General features: G+C 53.3%; 1 protein-coding gene across 3 annotated transcripts in view; it reads right to left on the bottom strand.

The window, feature by feature from the left end:
• The window catches only part of CARD11 (caspase recruitment domain family member 11), a 142540-nt gene that overhangs the window by 20136 nt on the left and 104444 nt on the right, over positions 1 to 17960 (bottom strand). For 2 of the 3 annotated variants that reach the window (XM_012455591.3, XM_012455592.3), the window contains exons 5-13: positions 17132 to 17457; positions 12547 to 12726; positions 11440 to 11592; positions 10700 to 10825; positions 9857 to 10054; positions 7491 to 7667; positions 5816 to 5867; positions 3351 to 3433; positions 1705 to 1805 (exon numbers count right to left, since the gene is read on the bottom strand). In XM_012455591.3, coding sequence (XP_012311014.1) covers positions 1705 to 1805; positions 3351 to 3433; positions 5816 to 5867; positions 7491 to 7667; positions 9857 to 10054; positions 10700 to 10825; positions 11440 to 11592; positions 12547 to 12726; positions 17132 to 17457 — 1396 coding nt within the window. The remainder of the gene's footprint in view (positions 1 to 1704; positions 1806 to 3350; positions 3434 to 5815; positions 5868 to 7490; positions 7668 to 9856; positions 10055 to 10699; positions 10826 to 11439; positions 11593 to 12546; positions 12727 to 17131; positions 17458 to 17960) is intronic. The other variant, XM_021675979.2, reaches the window with a different exon arrangement.

Genomic DNA, 17960 nt, shown 5'->3' with positions numbered 1-17960 from the left:
AGGAGGGGGAAGCTTCCAGAAAGTTCTGGGTTTCCAAACGGCCTTGCTTCTGAGAGGACAATGTGGGTGGAAGAGGTTGGGACAAGGAGGCGTGGAGGAGGCAGGAGGCTCCTGGGGAGGGTGGGCGGCCCGGAGGTCTTGGAGGTTGTGTCCTCCAGCAGGGGAGGAGGAAAGCTAGGGCAGGTGAAGAGAGACCCTGTGGGCCCCACCTGCCATTCACTTCTCTCTCACTCTTCTCTGACACAGTGCAGGACTGAGATCCATCTACCCTGTGTGATGGTCTGGGAGCTGAGCGCCCCTCAGCTGGAGCGGACAGGCAATTGTCTGTGTGTGGTTCTTGCAGTAGTGCTTCAAGGCAGAGGTGGCTTTGGTGCAGACACCATAACGGTTTCCAAAAGCTGCTTTCAACACCTGTCCCCAGCTGGCCAGAGGGAGTCCCCCCAACACAGCTGCTGGTGGAAGGGCTGGCATGGGTCTTTTTTTTTGAGATGGAGTTTCGCTCCTGTCACCTAGGCTGGAGTGCAATGGTGTGATCTCGGCTCACTGTAACCTCTGCCTCCCGGTTCAAGCAATTCTCCTGCCTCAGCCTCCCCAGTACCTAGGATTACAGGCGTGTGCCACCATGCCCAGCTAATTATTTATTTTTGTATTTTTAGTAGAGATGGAGTTTTGCCTTGTTGGCCAGTCTGGTCTTGAACTCCTGACCTCAGGTGATCTGCCCACCTCAACCTCTCAAAGTGTTGGGATTACAGGCGTGACCCACTGCGGGCGTGACCCACTGCACCTGGCCTGGCGTGGGTCTTTGCGGCTGATCTCTGGAGTCAGCCAGGGAAGGCCATACAGAGAAACCCAAACCCAGGCCCCAGAGGGACTAGGGGTGTGAATCCAGCCTCCTTGGACACTGCTTGCTATCTGTCCTTCTGGAAACTGCCCAACAACCTCTGACTTTGTAGGTGATGTGCCAAATCCTGGCAGACTGGAAACAACTGTAGCCTAGGCATACCTCTACTGCGGTTCTCCTTGTGAGGACACTAATGGTTTTCAGGAAGTAAGGAAGGTGGGAGAGGAGAGTGGAGAAGCCATTCTTGAGTTTCTTTTTTTTTTTTTTTTTTTTTTTGGAGACAGAGTCTTGCTCTGTTGCCCAGGCTGGAGTGCAGTGGCGCAATCTCAGCTCACTGCAATTTCTGCCTCCCAGGTTCAAAGGATTCTCCTGCCTCAGCCTCCCAAGTAGCTGGGATTACAAGTGCATGCCACCATGTCTGGCTAATTTTTTGTAATTTTAGTAGAGACGAGGTTTCACCATATTGGTCAGGATGATCTCAAACTCCTGACCTCAGGTGATCCTCCTGTCTCAGCCTCCCAAACAGCTGGGATTACAGGTGTGAGCCACTGTGCTTGGCCATGAGTTTCTTATTTTTTGGCAGAAAAAGCCAAGCTCTGGGGTCGTGGGGCCTGGGAACCTGATTTCTGGGCAGCATGGGGCCACGGGTCATGGGTTTTATCCTTGTATAGGTAGCTGGTGAACCTGGGGAGGCCACTTCCCTCCTCCGAGCCTCAGCCTCTCATCTGTACAGTGAGCAGCACCCTGCCTTTCAAGGTTGCTTTGAGGACGGCTGAGTCAGCAAACTTGGACTGGCTCGGAGACAGGGTAAGGAGGCTGATGGGATGGGGCAGATGCCCAGTCCTCCCTCACCTGCCACCCACCTGCGATGGGGTGCATCCTCCTTGTAGCGTCTGACGATGGAGTCGTTTCCTGGGGGCTCGGCGGTGATTGACATGATGCTGCTGCGGCTCCGGGGGGGCTGCTGCAGACAGACACACACGCACGCGCGCGCGCGCACACACACACACGTTACGGGTGCATAAATATTACACATGCAGGGACTACATTCAATGCAAAATCATGCCCGCCTCCTGCTTAGGCAGCGTGGAGGCAGTGAGCCGGCTCTCAGCGGCGACCTTGGCTGAAGCAGGCTCATGCTCAGCCTGGAGCGGCCGCAGCCGCTGAGTTTGGAGCGCATCTGTTCTCACATCTGCTCACAGGGAGGACACAGGCGGGAGCCGGCCGGCTGGGGGACTGGGGCGCTGCCTCGCCATGGTGCACAGGCTGAGCTAGAGGCCTCCGGGCTCCACGTGGTGTGGGCACCTGCTCTGGACATGGTGAACAGTGTGGGCCTGGGGCAGGGGGAGGGCAACCGTGTCCCTGGATGGCACAGCTGCTGGAGGGTGACCTTTGAAACCAGGCCTGCTGGCTCCTGGCCAGGGCTGCCCTTAATAAGAGCCTGGGATTCTGCCACCCAGAGCCACCATCAGACAGGAATCATTCATCATAAAATCTCTGCCTCCCCCAGGGCCTGATTCTGGAAGCTGAGCTGATAAGCTTCCCAGGGCTTCCCCTGGGGTTAGAACTTCTAATCCTGGGCCTTCTGCTGCCTGGCGGGAGGTGGGCAGCTCTGGATGCAGTGGCTGGGACCCTGCCCGGCTCTGCCCCAGTGGGGGTTCTGGGCTTGGGGGTGCCCTGAGCTTCAGTTTTGCGGTGGTTCCAGCTGCTCACCGCCCCCTGCCCTGCCTGCCATCCGCTCCCCAGGCTGCGGGAGTTGCCAGGGGCTGAGAAGTTGCGGCAGAATTTTCACCGCCTGTGCCATGTGCGCAACAGCCCCTGGGAGGCCCAGTTCCTCCTCCCACCAAGTGTTAAATTGGGAAAGGAGATGGCAGGAAGGTGTAAATACATTGTGAGGCTGTGGAAACCGCTCTAAATAAACATAAAGGAGGCTGGGGCTGCAGCTCAGAGCAGGCAGCAGTGCTGCTCAGAGCCTGGGACTGGGGGAGGAAGGTGAGGTGGGTTGGGGCTGGTGGGGTGGACAAGGCTGGGCCCAGGACGGTGTTCTGCAGCAGGAGAGGGTGGTGGGGACTAGCTGAGGCCCTGCACGGCATTCTGTGGGGAGAGAGAGTGGTGGGGATGAGCTGGGGGCCCTGGGACAGCACTTTCGAGGGAGACTGGGTGGTGAGGATGAGCCGGGGTCCCAGATGGTATTCTGCAGGGGTACTGGGTGGTGGGGACCATTTGGGGCCCTGGATGGCGTACTCCTGGCCTTAAGCAATCTTCTTGCCTTGGCCTCCCAAATTCTCCTGTCCAATTCTCTGCCATCAAAAATGGACAAAAAAATCCAGGGGACAGCTGGGGCCCTGGATGGTGTTCTGCAGGGGGACTGGGTGGTGGTGATGAGCTGGGGGTTCTTGGGATGACACTCTGGAGGGAGAGCGGGTGGTTGGGATGAGCTAGGGCCAGGATGCTGTTCTGCAGGGGAGACAATGGAGGGGACCCCAGGTAGGGGGAGGCCGCAGCTCACCATCTTGGTGAAGGAGTTGGTGATAGGCAGAGAGCCGCAGGAGCTGGGGCTGGCGTCCGTGCCTTCTTCCTCGTGTCCTTTGGCTGTTCTCACGGGAGACGAGGCGGGAGAGATAGAGAAAGGAGAAGGGAGCCAGGGAGGGTTTGAGGTGGAAGAGAGAGAGCGGAGGGAACGAAAAGGGGGGCAAGTGAAGTCAGAGCCCTGTGGTCAATAGGCGTATGGGGCTTTCTGTCTGACATCTCCCAAACCTCCTCCGAACAAGGGGGTATAGGGCCTCTTCTCCCCCTTGGGGCTCACTCTCCTCTCTGTGGCATCTGCTGGGGAAAGAGCCCTCAAAAACCTCCTCTTGTTTTTTGTTAAATTTAGTTTTTTATAGAGATGGTGTCTTGCTATATTGCCCAGGCTGGTCTTGAACTCCTGGCCTCAAGCAATCCTCCTACCTTGGCCTCCCAAAGTGCTGGTATCACAGGCATAAAACTATCTCTTCTTTTCCCATCTCCCCCCACCACAGTAGGCTCCTGGGGGGTGGGTCTCATTTGCCAACATATCCCAGCTCCCAGTGAGGGTCAACCCCCGGGCAGCCTGGGTCAAAGCTGGACAATGTCATGTGTCTCTGAGGACTTGTGTGGGGTCCCTGGCTGGCATTTTCTGTGAACCATGGACAACCGGGCATGAGTCTTCCTGTCCAATTCTCTGCCATCAGAATGGACTCTGCCTCTCCCTGACAAGAGGGCTGGCAAACTGGGGGCCAAGTCTGCCACCTCCTCAGTGAAGCCTCCCTTGGTGTCTCCACCCCAAGCCCTGGCTCTGTTGTGGGTTGCCTGGGGACCGTGTGCTCATCCTCTCAGCCCTGCTGTGATGGCTTTGCCATCTGTGTCCCCTCCTTGCTCCCACCCTTGCTTCGTGTGCCTGTGTTGTGTGCACAGATAGCTATGCGTACATGCACCCCCATCAGTGGACGCCTTTCAGGGAGGAACCATACGCTGTCCTTCCCTGGGCCCCCAGCACCTGGCACTGGGCAGCCTGTTAAGGTCTGATGAGGAGCAAAGAAACCCCATGGCCACTACGTCCTTTCCCTTCCCTTTGGTGCAACCCCCTTCTCTGCTTCCTGCAGGCCCCAGGCCCTTTGCACCTCCCTTCTGATAAAGAAGGCCATTGAGACAGCAGATGTGGCCATGAAGGAGCTGGATGTCCCTGCCACCTGCTGCCCTGACCTCCCTCCCCTCCCCTCTGTGACCAGAGAGAACATCCTTAGGCATGGGTCTGCACTCTTCACTCTCCTGCCCTCCCCAAAGCCACCTGGGGGAGGCTTCATCCTCGCCATGCAGGATTTAGTCCATGTCTTCAGCGAGCACCCACTGCCTCAGCCCAGGGCTATCCTCTGTGCTCTGGGGCACCAGCGTGGCTTTCATACCGTGCACCTCCTGGTCTCCACACCTGTGTTATGGGCCCTTCTCTGACCTGAGGAGTCCGTCCGGACACTGTGTCCCTCCACCAAAAGGCTCCCGTTTCCAGTTCCAGTTTAAATATTCCCCCACTACTTTTAAATTTTGAGACAAGGTCTCACTCTGTGACTCAGGCTGGCATGCAATGGTGCGATCTTGGCTCACTGCAACCTCCGTCTCCCGGGCTCAAGTGATTCTCCTGGCTCAGCTTCCTGAGTAGCTAGGATTACAGGCGGCTGCCACCATGCCAGGCAAATTTTTCTATTTTTAGTAGAGACAGGGTTTCACCATGTTGGCCAGGCTGGTCTTGAACTCCTGACCTCAGGTGATCCACCTACCTCGGCCTCCCAGAGTCCTGGGATTACAGGCTCGAGCCACTACACCCAGGAAATGTGCCCTTCTTGATGGATCCTTCTCCAATCACTCTTGGGATCCATGAACTTTCTACCTCCTGACTATGGCCCTGCCTGAGTGTGTGGTCTCTATGGGTGTCTACTTGGCCTTCCAGCACTTGGCACACAGTAGGTGCTTGATTTGCTTAGGCAAACCCTACTAGCTGATCTGTCACTCCCAGAGACATGGTGAGAACTAAAGAGAAGATTCTGAAGGCAGTGTGTCTCGGAGAACCAGGGACTGATGGATGAACCAGCCTCCCGTGAGGTCCTGTCGGGGACCACTTGGCCAAAAGTCTTGGAAGAGGGTCAAACAGTCCTCTCACTGAGAAGCCATGGGCACAACGTTCAGCTGATGCACCAGAGGTTCCGGACAGACCCACCGGGAGAGGCAGGGAGGCGTGGAAGGAACCACAGAAGGGACATTTCAGCGATCGGGGCTCCTGCCCGCTTTGAATGACAACGAACGTTAACTGCTGTATGGATGGACCCCCACCAACCCGAGACCCCTGAGGCCCTGCCATGTTTACCCCGCAGGATTGATCGATACAGTGGGAGAAGCAGATGGACCGAGAGAGACAGAGTGACAGATGAGACAGGCCGAGAGAGATCCGGGCGTCTCACTAACCTTGAAAATCTGATGCTCGCTTCAGGCTGATGGGGGATTTGGCTCTCTGCAGCTAACAGGGAGGGGAGGGGAAGAAACAAGACAGGACACAAATCAAACAAGACCCTAGACGCATGTCACCGGAGCTTAGAAAAAAATAAAGCGAGGCCAACCATCCTGCCCCTTGTCACACAGCCGCCTGGGTTGGCCCGGAGCGCACATGGACCAACGCGCATCTCCCTTGGCCGAGACTAAAAGACAATGCAGCTCCCCTGGGCTCAAATCAGGCAACTGCTGGTACAGACAAGCTCTCCTCCCAGGGCGGCCGTGCAATATGGCTCTTGGCAGAAGACAGGACAGGAGCCAAGAGCGGCAGAGCGGACTGCACGATTCGCGGGGAGTGTGAGGCTGAGCAGAGCTGGGTACATGACACGGAGGGGGTTTCAGAAGAGGGTGAGGCTGCTTGGGCAGGTGCCTCGGCCCAGGGTGCTAACGGGGGCCCAATCAGCTCAGATGTGCTGCCTCAGGCCTTCAGGCTCAGCGTGTACAAGGCTGGGAGAGACGGAGGCACTGTCAGGCTCTGCTGTGCTGTCTCATTCATTTACTCCTTCACTCACTTCATTCATTCACCCATTCGCTCCCCATCAAGAGCTGTCATGGGCTTCGGGTTGCATGAGATTCTGAGCAAAGTGACAGGATTACTGCTAGCTCCAGCTCCCAGGATGATGCCTGACACGTGATGGGCATGTGATTGGTACTCAGTACATATGTGATGAATAAACAAATAAATTGGTGCTTTTTGTTTTTTTTTTTTTTTTGAGATGGAGTCTTGCTCTATCACCCAGGCTGGAGTGCCGTGATATGATCTTGGTTCACCGCAACCTCCAATCCCCTGGGTTCAAGTGATTCTCCTGCCTCACCCTCCCGAGTAGCTGGGACTACAGGTGCTCACCACCACGCCTGGCTAATTTTTGTATTTTTAGTAGACATGGGATTTTGCCATGTTGGCCAGGCTGGTATCAAACTCCTGACCTCAGGTGATTCATCCACTTCAGCCTCCCAAAGTGCTGGGATTACAGGCATAAGCCACTGTGCCCAGCCTGAATTTTGAAATAATGCTTATTTCATTCTCTCTCTCTCTATTTTTCTTTTGTTATTGAGACAGGGTCTTGCTCTGTTGCCCAGGTTGGAGTGCAGTAGTGCGATCATAGCTCACTGCAGCCTCTTAACTCTTGGGCTCATGATCCTCCTGCCTCAGCCTCCTGAGTAGCTGGGACTACAGGTGTGTACCACTATGCCTGGCTAATTTTTTCCTTTATTTATTTTTTTGAGACATTGGGTCTTTCTATGTTGCCCAGACTGGTCTAGAACTCCTGACCTCAAGCAATCCTCCTGCGTTGGCCTCCCAAAGTGCTGGGATTACAGGCGTGAGCCACCATGCCCAGCCTCTCTTTCTTTCTCTCTCTTTTAACTTATATTACATTTATAAGAGAGAAGGAATCAGTAAAAACATACAAATGAGTGAGTGGGCATGATTTCCAACTTACAGGGTTGAAATAGGTTGAGTCACAGTCTGGGCACCCAAGACCTACCCAGAAGTGGGCGTGGTGGTGCTGCCCTGTTGCCGCCTGCAGGGGCCCCCGCCTCCCAGTCCTCCTGCCCTGCACCTGCGCCCCCTCCCTCCACACCCATGCACCTGGATGCCCTTCAGGTTCATCCTGCGCTGGGGTGGGTGGTAGGGCAGGAAGTACTTGCTGTCTTCGGGTGACTCCTCCGAGGTGGAAGAATCGTCAGCTTCTTGACCATTGGTCCTGGGGCTGGCGTCCCCAAAGTTCTGAGAGATGATGGTTACTGGCAGGTTCCTGGGCAGACTCTGGGGACAGAGAGAAGCCGGCGTTAGTGATGACGCTTGGCGACGAGCCACCAGTGGACAGGATGGCTGGGCTGATGGTGCCATCGTTCCGTCGGCCATTCGAGCTTGAAGCTCACTTCAGCCATTCTTCTTTCCTGACCCTGACCATACCCCCAGATGCTGAGCCCCATCATTCCAGCCTAATGACGCCTCCTCCTCACAGGCTTCTGGGCCAGTCTCCTAAGCAAGCCCCGGTCTTCTTGTACCATGGTAAAGGCATTGCCTCCTAACGGCTCTCAGCCCCTTATATCTCATCTGCTGCCATTACATTTCCAATTTCTAGCCCTGTGCCTGCGCTAAAAGTAGAAAAAATATTCAGAATGACTAGATGATGCTAAAAACAACAACAACAGTGCTAGGTACTGTCTGGAGTGCTTCATAGCCGCCACCTCATTGAATCCTTCCTGACAAGTAAGATGGTTGTTGATAATCACCTTTTACAAAATAGGAAGCGGAGTGCCGTGGCATGATGGAGCTTCTCTGTGGCCCACGAAGCCACACAGTACCCTCACTCATGCTGTGCTGCCTCCAAACTCAAAGCTTCTTGTCTCACTCCCAGTGCAAAATCCTTCAGGGGCTCAGACAACAAGAGAGCTCACTGGTGTGCACAGCCCACCTTGGTGTGCCCCGTTACCCTCCCGCCGCTGCTCCTTGACTCCCACTCTGCGGGTGGGTGGAAGCGCCAGTCATGGGCTGCTGGTAGGCTGCATGCCAGGCCATGTTCATGCTGTAACTGCGGTAGGGAATATGGATCCTCCCGAAGTGCTGAGATTACATGCGTAGGCCAAGGCGCCTGGTCACGGTCCTTTCCTTTGTAAATGAGGACACTAAGCATGCTTTCCTTGCAGGACAGTTCTGTGGGGTCAATGAGGTAATGCACAGAGGACACGTTGCGTGGCACCTGCCCGTGACAGCGCTCGGTAAACCCAGAGCTACCATAGTGATAAGATCTACCTTGGTGGCAGCATTCCTTCATTTCTCAGTGCCTGGGGCCCTGCTGGGAAATACACTCTGCAATTCACACGGGCATCTTAAACCCAGTGACGGTTCAGGTGTGCGGAGGAACCCCAGTGGGAGGCCAGCAGCTGTGTGTAGTCAACTGAGAGGGCGCTGAGGATCCTAAGTGGAAGGCTGCCCAGCAAGGAAGTGGCCGGGTCAGGCTTGACCCTAAATCTTCTTATTTACACTTTTAATTTTAATTTTTTAAATTTTAAAAAATTTTCACTCTGTTGCCCAGACTGGTCTTGAACTCCTGTCCTAAAGCGATCCTCCCACGTCAGCCTCCCAAAATGCTGAGATTACAGGCAAGAGCCACTGGGCCCAGCCCTACCAACTTCAAAATGAGTGGTTTCTACTCATCACTAACCAGACACAAACACAAGGCTGAAAGATGTGGATTATTCTGGGTGTGGGAGGGAACTTCTGGCTTCAAGTAGATGAAGAGCCGACCAGGCACAGTGGCTTACGCCTGTAATTCCAGCACTTTGGGAGGCCAAGGTGGGAGGATTGCTTGAGGACCAAGTTCAAGACCAGCCTGGGAAATAGTGAGACCTTGTACAAAAAAATACAAAATTAGCCAGGCATGGTGGTGTGTGCCCTTAGTCCTGCTACCTAGGAGGCTGAGGTGGGAGGATCTTTTGAGCACAGGAGTTTGAGGCTGCAGTGAGCTGTGATGGTGCCACTGCACTGCAGCCTGGGTGACAGAGCAAGACCCTAACTCAAAAAAAGACAAAAAAACAAAAAACAAGGCCAGACACGGTGGCTCATGCCTCTAATCCTAGCACTTTGGGAGGCCGAGGCAGGCAGACCACGAGGTCAAGAAATCAAGACCATCCTGGCCAACGTGGTGAAACCCCATCTCTACTAAAAATACAAAAATTAGCTGGGCATGGTGGCTCATGACTGCAGTCCCAGCTACTCGGGAGGCTGAGACAGGACAATTGCCTGAACCCAGGAGGTAGAGGATGCAGTGAGCCGAGATGGTGCCACTGCACTCCAACCTGGTAAGAGTGATACTCTGTCTCAAAAAAAAAAGAAAAGCAAAGGACAGGGAGCCGTTCATTTCAGGTGGAGGCAGCGACTGGCCAGAGCCCTCAGCGGGCGCCAGGGGACAGCTGACTTCAGGCGCGGCCCTGCCCGTCCTGCCCCACCTGGTCCAGGTTGCTGCTGTCCTTGGAGAGGCGCCGGAGCTTGCTCTCCAGGTTGACGATGCAGGCCTCCCGCCGCACCATCTCGATCCTCATCTCGTCGTTCTTCTCCTCCAGCTCGCGGATCTGCTTCCTGTACTTGTCTTTTTCGATTAAGCACTGCGAGTACTGTGTCTGGGCTTCGTCTCGGGAGTGGAAAGCCTGCCGGGGAGAAGCGGGACAAAGGCTGCTTGGGGCTGCACCTCGGCCGAATCTGGTTGGGCCCAGGGACAGGCATCGTCCTCATCCCAGGGGCCAGCCACGTCACCTGAGGCTCTAGTCTGGAGCCTGACTCCTGGGCGTGTCAGTCACTACCATCTTCATTAACATGGTCACAGAGCCGTTGGTCCGACCCTTGCTAGTGGCAGGCTCTGTATTGAGAACTTTGATGCGGTATCCCTTGAAGGCCGCAGCCTGCCCCTGTGAGGTGGCGCTACTGTAATTATTTCCATCTTACAGGGGAGGGCACTGAGGTTCCACAGGGGTGGCAGTTTGCCTATGGGCATACATCTTAGGAATGACAGGGCTGGATCTGAACCCCTCCCTCTCACCCGAGAGACCAGACAACATTTAAGAACCATGCTTGGTTGTGGGAGCTGCTGGAGCCCAGCTCAGAGACCCTCGATACCCAAATGCCTGTGGGATAGAACTCATCTTTGGAACAGAAATGGAAAAGATGGATTCAGAGTAATCCCTGCATCGTCAGTGATGTTGCACTGGACAAAACTCTCCGAAAGACCCAGTGGTCTGGGGCGTGGGCCCCACGGTGCAGCCTTGCCGCCTGCACGCTGCAGGTGGTGCCTGTACCTGGTCCCGCTCCCGCTCCACCTCCTCCAGCTGCAGCATGACCGTGTTCATGCGGTGCTTGTACATTTCACAGTCCTTCCCCAGGGTCGAGCACTTGAGCTCGAGGTCCTCCTTCTCCTCCAGGTACTGTGAGCAACACAGAGAAATCAATACATGCATCAAGCAATCAATAGGTCAGGGCTGACAGCTGTTCTCTGCTCATGCCTTCCCGCCAGCTGGCTGGAGCTGGCCTGTCCCTCCCTGAGCTGGCATGGTCAGGACACAGCCTGTCCTTCTGAGAACTGGCTATCTGACCACAGGGGCTCAAGGTAGGAGACCAATCAACCCAGCATTGTCGTGAAACCACTACACACCAGGAAACACAGGGGAGGACAGCGTGGCCTCAATCAGGAGGGGGACACAGGTGCTAAGCTGGTGCAATAGCTCGTAAATGCCCAAGCGTGGCCTGCACATCTGGGATCCTGCAGTTTGCAAGGTGTGGGTGAGGCTCTGGGACTCACACCTTGGCTGGTATGTTGGTTTTCCCAATCCCAAGCCCTCAGCCTCCCCTCTGCCACACTGCCCCGCCCCCAGGCCCTCACCTGGTTGGTAAACTGTAGCTCCTACAAGGGGCTGAATACTGGGAAGTGCAGGGGATCTGTGCCAGGGGTCTGACCTAGTCCCCCGAAAGGAGTGTGGGGTCAGGGAGGTCCTGCTGACACACATCACTGCCCCCTGGTATGAAGGGGACCCGCTCCCACCTTGTCCCGCAGCTCCTCCGCCTGGCGGGCCTCCTCCTGCAAATTGTAGATCCTGTTGACTAGCTCCTGCCGGTCCTCCAGGGCCTCCTTGCGGTCGTGTTCCAGGATGTCCAGGATGGCTTTGTCTGAGTCCGGCAGGCTGCGCTTCCCGGCCTGGGTGGGAGGGAGAGGGTTTAACAGGGTCAGGGTGGGGGTGGGGAGCCAGGTGGTCTGGGAAGGCAGGGGACAGAAGAGCCAGCAACAGACACGGACAGAGAAGAAGGTTTTGTGCCTGGAAGATAGAGGCAAGAAGAGACCTATGTCCCCTGGGGTCTCTAAGAAGCTTACCATTTAAGAAGTTTATCACCTGGAAAGAAGCATAAAACTGGCTTCTGCTTGGGAGTATCCTGGGCCTTTTGTTCTCCCTGGCACTTATCAGAGCCCAGAGAAGCAACTGTTGGACCCTAAACACTTCACAGGCGACAGCAAAGGGATGGTGGATGTGCTTTTTAGATGCCGCCCCTGAAATACCCAGGAATGTGTTCTGGTAAAGCTGGGTTCATCCTCTGCTCCGAAACAGCCTTAAACACCAGGCAGCTGCTCCTGGGGGGAATTGTTCTGGAGGGAGGAAGAGAGTGTTTTTTTTTCTCTTGCTCTGCAGATATGTTTTGGGATGTCACTCCTCAGCAACTTCCTCCTCTGTGCCCATAAATGATTCCATGATGACTAGTGTGGGGAGGCATCTGAGGTTGCAACAAGTGGTGAGGAGCTTAGAGTTGAGTTTCTTGGAATCTTTAAGGGCATGTAGGTTTCCTGGATGTCCTTTTCTCCTTCCACAGTGCCCAGAGCATCGATTTCCGCGTGGATGGTGGTTTTCCTGGAGTGCTTCAAATAAGGACATGTTTTCTCAAGTATTATCTCATGTCGATGACACAGGGGTGGTGGAGGTCACTGCTTTACAGAGGAGGAGGCACAGGTGCCCAAGGGGGGCACGCATGTCTATGATCCTGCGGTCACCACGGTGTAGGTGAGGCTCTGGGACTCACACCCCGGCAGGTGCATCTGTCTCCGCAACCCCAAGCCCTCATCCTCCTGCTGCCCACGCTGTCCCCGCCCCCAGGCCCTCACCTGGATGATGGACTGCAGCTCCTGGTTTTTGGTCTTCAGCATCTCATTCTCCCGCTCCAGCTCCAGAACCTGCTCCTTCTTGGGCCGATTTTCAATGTCATTCTTCAGTTTCAGAGACTGATTTCTCTCCAGCTTACATTCCTCCTCCATCTTATTCAACCGGTGCTTCAGCTGATCGATCTGAAACACCCCAAGGGTGCCGAGGGGAGAAGGCAGGTAGTAAGAAACACTCAGAAAAGGCAACGCTTCCCCAGAGCCCACTGGGTTTGCAGCATAACCCGAGGTATGCCCGTCTCTCCTTCTTCCGGGGCAGAGAAGGGCTCCAGGAAGCCGTCTCCAGTAAAACAAACCGTTATCTCCCTGTTGAGGGAGAGTCTATTAGAATAGCTTTAAAGCTATTAGTCTATTTAGAGTAGCTTTAAAGGGGCTACGGGTCTCAGAGAAAATTCCCTCAAACTTTTTCAGGTGGAACAGGTTACGGATTAGGATAAAAGAGATCCAAGCTGGTGTTTTCCACTTCAACGCCCTTGTCTGATGGGTTTCAAATTCTGACCCTCAGAACCAAGGATTCCCCTGAAGAATCCCAGGGTTATCCAGGGGGAAGGAGGAGATGGTTGAGAAATCGGGGCTCTGGGTGTCCACCCTGACTTCACATCCCAGAACAGCTCTGCTTGTATGGTTTGTTCTTTTGGGTTTCACACAAGATTTTATTTGGATAACTAGCATTGTTGCTAAAAAGGAAGAGGAGGAGGAGGAAGAGGAAAAAGAAAGAAGAAAAAGCAGAAGAAGGAAGAGAAGAAAAAAAGAAGTGGAAGAAGAGGAAGGGGAAGAAGAGAAAGGGAAAGAAGAGGAAAAGGAAGAAGAGGAGGGGGAAGAAGGAGAGGGAGAGAGGAAGATAAAGAGGGAGAAGAGGAAGAAGGAGGAGGAAGAGAAGAAGAAAAGAAGCAGAAAAAGGAGGGGAAGAGGAGAAGAAAGAAGAGAAAGGAGGAGGGGGAGGAGGAGGAAGAAGCAGAAGAGGAAGAAGGAGGAGGAGGAAGAGGAGGAGAAGAAAGAAGAAAAAGAAGAGGAAGAAGGAGGAGGAGAAGATGAAGAAGACAGCCTGAAAGCCACTGAACTGTAATTTCACAGGATCTTTGGCTTAAAGAACTTCCTGGACTTAGTTGCAAAAAGAGTGGCTTCTTGGAGGAGGCAGCTATTGCATCTGGAAATAAGACAAGTAAGGATGTGCTGATCTTCACACTCAAGAGTTTAGTGTCAGGAACTGCAACCAGCAGAAGACTTCTTCAACCTGTGTGGCTAAGCCTGTGTGCTTCCCCAAACACACTGGCCTTGCTAAAATACCCCAAACAAGAAGGTTGCATTCAAGGGCTATAAAGAAAGGAGTCACCAGAGGGGAGGGTGTCACTTTCAAATCTTAGTCTTGGAGGGAGAATTGTCTCAATAAATCTGGCAGGTGTTTCTCCTAATGCTACCCCTCCCCTAGTGCCCCACCCCCCAACAGGCCCTTGTGTATGATGTTCCCCTCTCTAATGCAGATGACGGGGTGATAGACTCAGCAAACCACCATGGCACATGTATACCTATGTAACAAACCTGCATGTTCTGCACATGTACCCCAGAACTTAAAGCATAATAATAATTTAAAAAAGGAATCTGGCAGGTAGAGAGCAGTGGCTTCAGCAAGAAAAGAATGGCTGCTGCACCCGTGATTAGCCTGAGACAGTGAAGAAATGGGCATGCAGGAAACAGCCTGAAGCCAAGAAAACCAGCCAGGGACTCTGCTGGCCAGATGTTCTTCCAAATTCTACTTACACTTTCTCACTGTTCATATATCCCCAGGGAAACATAACACAGGAGAAAGTTCCAGGAGAGAAACTTGTAAGTCCCTGCCACAGGGTAACTTCCCCAAATCCCAGGTAAAAACAGCATAGAAACCTCTCTTCCTGCTCATTAAAAAAAAAAAAAAAAAAAAATGCTCCTCCACATCTTCAAAGCTCAACCCAAGCATCCAGTCCTGTGCTAATTCCCGAGTTCCACACAAGCAGGCATGGGGTGCTAGCATGGCGGGGTGCTTACTGGGTCAGCCACTCTGCCCAAGACTTACGGTTCAGTATCCCAGCAATCCTGTGGCATAGGTATTACTTTCATTATTGCCATCTGCAAAGGAGGAAACTGAGGCCAACAGCTAAGTAAGTAGTAAAGCAGAAAGCCAGAATTTCAACTCCAAACTACAGGACTTAAAAAGCTCATGCCCTTAACCAAAACACTGCTGCCTGCTACGCCACTGACTCAATTCACCTGAATTCCGGTGGATTGTTTACAGATCTGTCTGCTTCACTAAATTGTAAGTGACCTGAGCACAGCTTGCGTTATTTATCCCCGTGTCTCCCACAGTGCTTAGCACAGTGCCTCACACGTGGCAGGTGCTTAATAAATATTCTGAGAGTCTATTTTCCACCCAGCAGCCAGAGTGATCCTTCTCAGATATAAATCAATTGTCACTCTTCAGCTCTCAATCCTTCAGAGGCTTCTCATCACAACTAGAATAAATCCCAGAGTTCTTACCATGCCCTCAGGATCTGGACCCCGGCCATCCCTTCCACTCCCTCTGCACCAGTTGCTTATTTGGCTCTGGACCCACTGACTCCTACCATTTATTTTCTCTTTCTTTTCTTTTCCTCCCTTTTCCCATCCCCCTCCTTTCCCTTCCCTTCCTCTCTTTCTTTTCTTCTCTCTCTCTCTCTCATCAGGCATAGCTCACTGCAGCCTCAACCTCCTGGGCTCAGGCGATCGTCCTGCCTTATCCTCCCAAGCAGCTGGGACTCCAGGCTCATATCTCCACGCCTGGCTAATTTTTGTAGCGATGGGGTTTTGCCATGTTGCCCATGCTGGTCTCAAACTCCTGGACTGAAGCGATCCTCCTGCCTTGGCCTCCCAAAGTGCTGGGATTACAGGTGTGAGCCATTGAGCCCAGCTTTCCTGCTACTTCTTCAAAAACAAAAACAAAACATGCCCCTACTTGTGGCCTTTGTGTTTTCCCCCTGAGACTGGCATGGTTGGTTCCTTTCATCTCTTCAGATCTCTGTTCATGTGTCTCCTTCTCGGAGATCTTTCCTGGCCACCCTAGTTAAAGTAGCACCCCTCAGGTTCTGTTCTCACACTCTGTCTTCTCTTTTTGATAGCACTCATTACTACTAACTATTTATGCATTTGTTTTCTGATTACAATGTTAGCTCCACGACAGTAGGGTTTTAGTATTGAGCTATGTATCCCTGGAAAAGAGCCTGGGGTCCAGGTGTGGTGGCTTATACCTGTAATCCCAACACTTTGGGAGGCCAAGGTGGGCAGATCGCCTGAGCCCAGGAGGTCTTGAACTTGAAAAAGAAAGATGCAAATATCCTTAACTCATTTGTGGAGTGAGCCTTTCTGGGAGCCCTACTGGGTCTACATGTGTCCGGGCAACATGTTTCAACTAAAAATAGAAAAAGGAGCGGGAGGTAGGAAAAAATAGAAAAAAATAGCTGGCATGGCACATACCTGTAGTCCCAGCTACTTGGGAGGCTGAGGTGGGAGGATCACCTGAGCCTGCAAGGCCAAAGCTACAGTGAGCTGTGATTGCACCACTGCACTCCAGCCTGGGTGACAGACTGAGACTCTGTCAAAAAAAAAAAAAAAAAAAGACTGGTACATGCTGGCATTCAATAAACAGAAAGAATGAATAAGGCCGGGTGCAGTGGCTCATACCTATAATCTCACCATCTTGGGATGCCAAGTCAGGTGGATCGCTTGAGCCCAGGAGTTCCAGACCAGCCTGGGCAAAATAGCGAGACCACTTTTCTGCAAAAAAATTAGAAGAACAGCCTGGTACCTGCAGTCCCAGTTACTTTGGAGACTGAGACAGGAGAATAGCTTGAGTCTAGGAGGTCAAGGCTGCAGTAAACCATGATTGCAACATTGCTGCCTGGGCAGTGGAAGGCCCTGTCTCAAAAAAAAAAATAGAAAGAAAGAAAAGAAAGGAAGGAAGGAAGGAGGAAGGAAGGAAAAGAGAGAGCGAGAGGAAGGAAGGAAAAGATAGGAAGGAAGGAGGGAGGAAGGAAGGGAGGGAGGGAAAGAAAAGGAAAGAAAGAAAAATTAAAGAAAAGAAAGGAAAAGAAAAGAAAAGAAGAGAAAAGAAAAAAAAAGAAATGAAAAAAGAAAGATGCAGATCTCTTTAACTCATTCACGGATCTCGAGCCATTCTGGTAGCCCTACCGGGTCTGCCTGCTCATGCGCAAGGTGGGTCTGGGCCCCAGCCGGTGGTGGAAAGCCGCACTGGTTCAGTCCTTGTGCGCATGTCTGCCCATGCACATAGGGGATGTAGGCAGCCGAACCGGTAGCGCTAAGCACTGTGGGTACATGCACAGGCGCATGGCGGACCTAGGACCTCCAGAGGCCCTGTGTCCTTTATTCCCTCTCACCTGGCTGGGCACAGAGCTCCGGCAGACTATGTGCACGTGCCTGCATCTGCTTTATAGGGGACTTGAGCCCCGGTGACATTTGTTTTCCCCGGCTCACCCTGGCGAAGTAACCCTTGGGCACCCCTCACCTCGAGTTGGAGGTCTCGGCTCCTCATGACCGCCATGTTCTTCTCCTCACTGAGCTGTGCGTAACGCATGGCTAAGTTGTAATTGTCATCTTTCACCTTGACCAGCTCGTCATTGTAGCTGTCCCGCTCTTCCTTCATCTTGTAGTACCGCTCCTGGAAGGTCAGCAGCTCCATGCGCGTCAGCGTCATCTGCTTCTTTTCATCCTCCAGCTGCCGCAACCTGGCCAGCAGCTCGCATCGCTGCAGGTCCTTGGCCTTCATCTGTTGCTGCAGCTTGATCACCTCGTTCATCAGGAAGTGCGTGAGGCCCTCGTGGCCCTCCTCCACTGTGGAGAGGGGGTACCCAGTCAGGCCTGAGGGCTGGGAAGGGGAAAAAGGAGGTTCCAGACGCAGGGCAAGTGCCATTCATTCACTCACTCACTCACCAACGTTGTACCGAGCTCTTACTCACTCTCCCCACGAGGCACTGGGGATTCAGAGGGAGCAAGACTCACAGCCTTGGCCCCGGGAGAGCTTATGGTGTAATAAGAGAAAGACATTAAAAAAAAATCAAACGATTATCACAAACAGAATTACAGACTGTGATAATTTCACAAAGTAAAGGTAGATGGGGCTATGAGAGTGTGTAGCAGGGGCCCAGATGCAGCCTCATGGGCGGAAGGGGTTGGAGAAGGCTCCTGATGGTTGAGCTAAAATGTTAAGTTCGAGAGGGAAAGGGCATTCTAGGAAAGAACAGCATTGCTAAGGCCATATGGGGAGGCGGGACGAACTTGGCATATTTCAGGAACTGAAGGAAGACCAAGGTGGCTGAAGGAGAGAGATAGAAGAG

This window comes from Aotus nancymaae, unplaced genomic scaffold (assembly GCF_030222135.1).
Source record: "Aotus nancymaae isolate 86718 unplaced genomic scaffold, 86718_ANA_hifiasm-v0.15.2.pri h1tg000015l_0, whole genome shotgun sequence".
Taxonomy (NCBI): Eukaryota; Metazoa; Chordata; class Mammalia; order Primates; family Aotidae; genus Aotus; species Aotus nancymaae.
The sequence above is the reverse complement of the archived record's forward strand: the minus strand, read 5'-3'. Positions and strand labels throughout refer to the sequence as shown.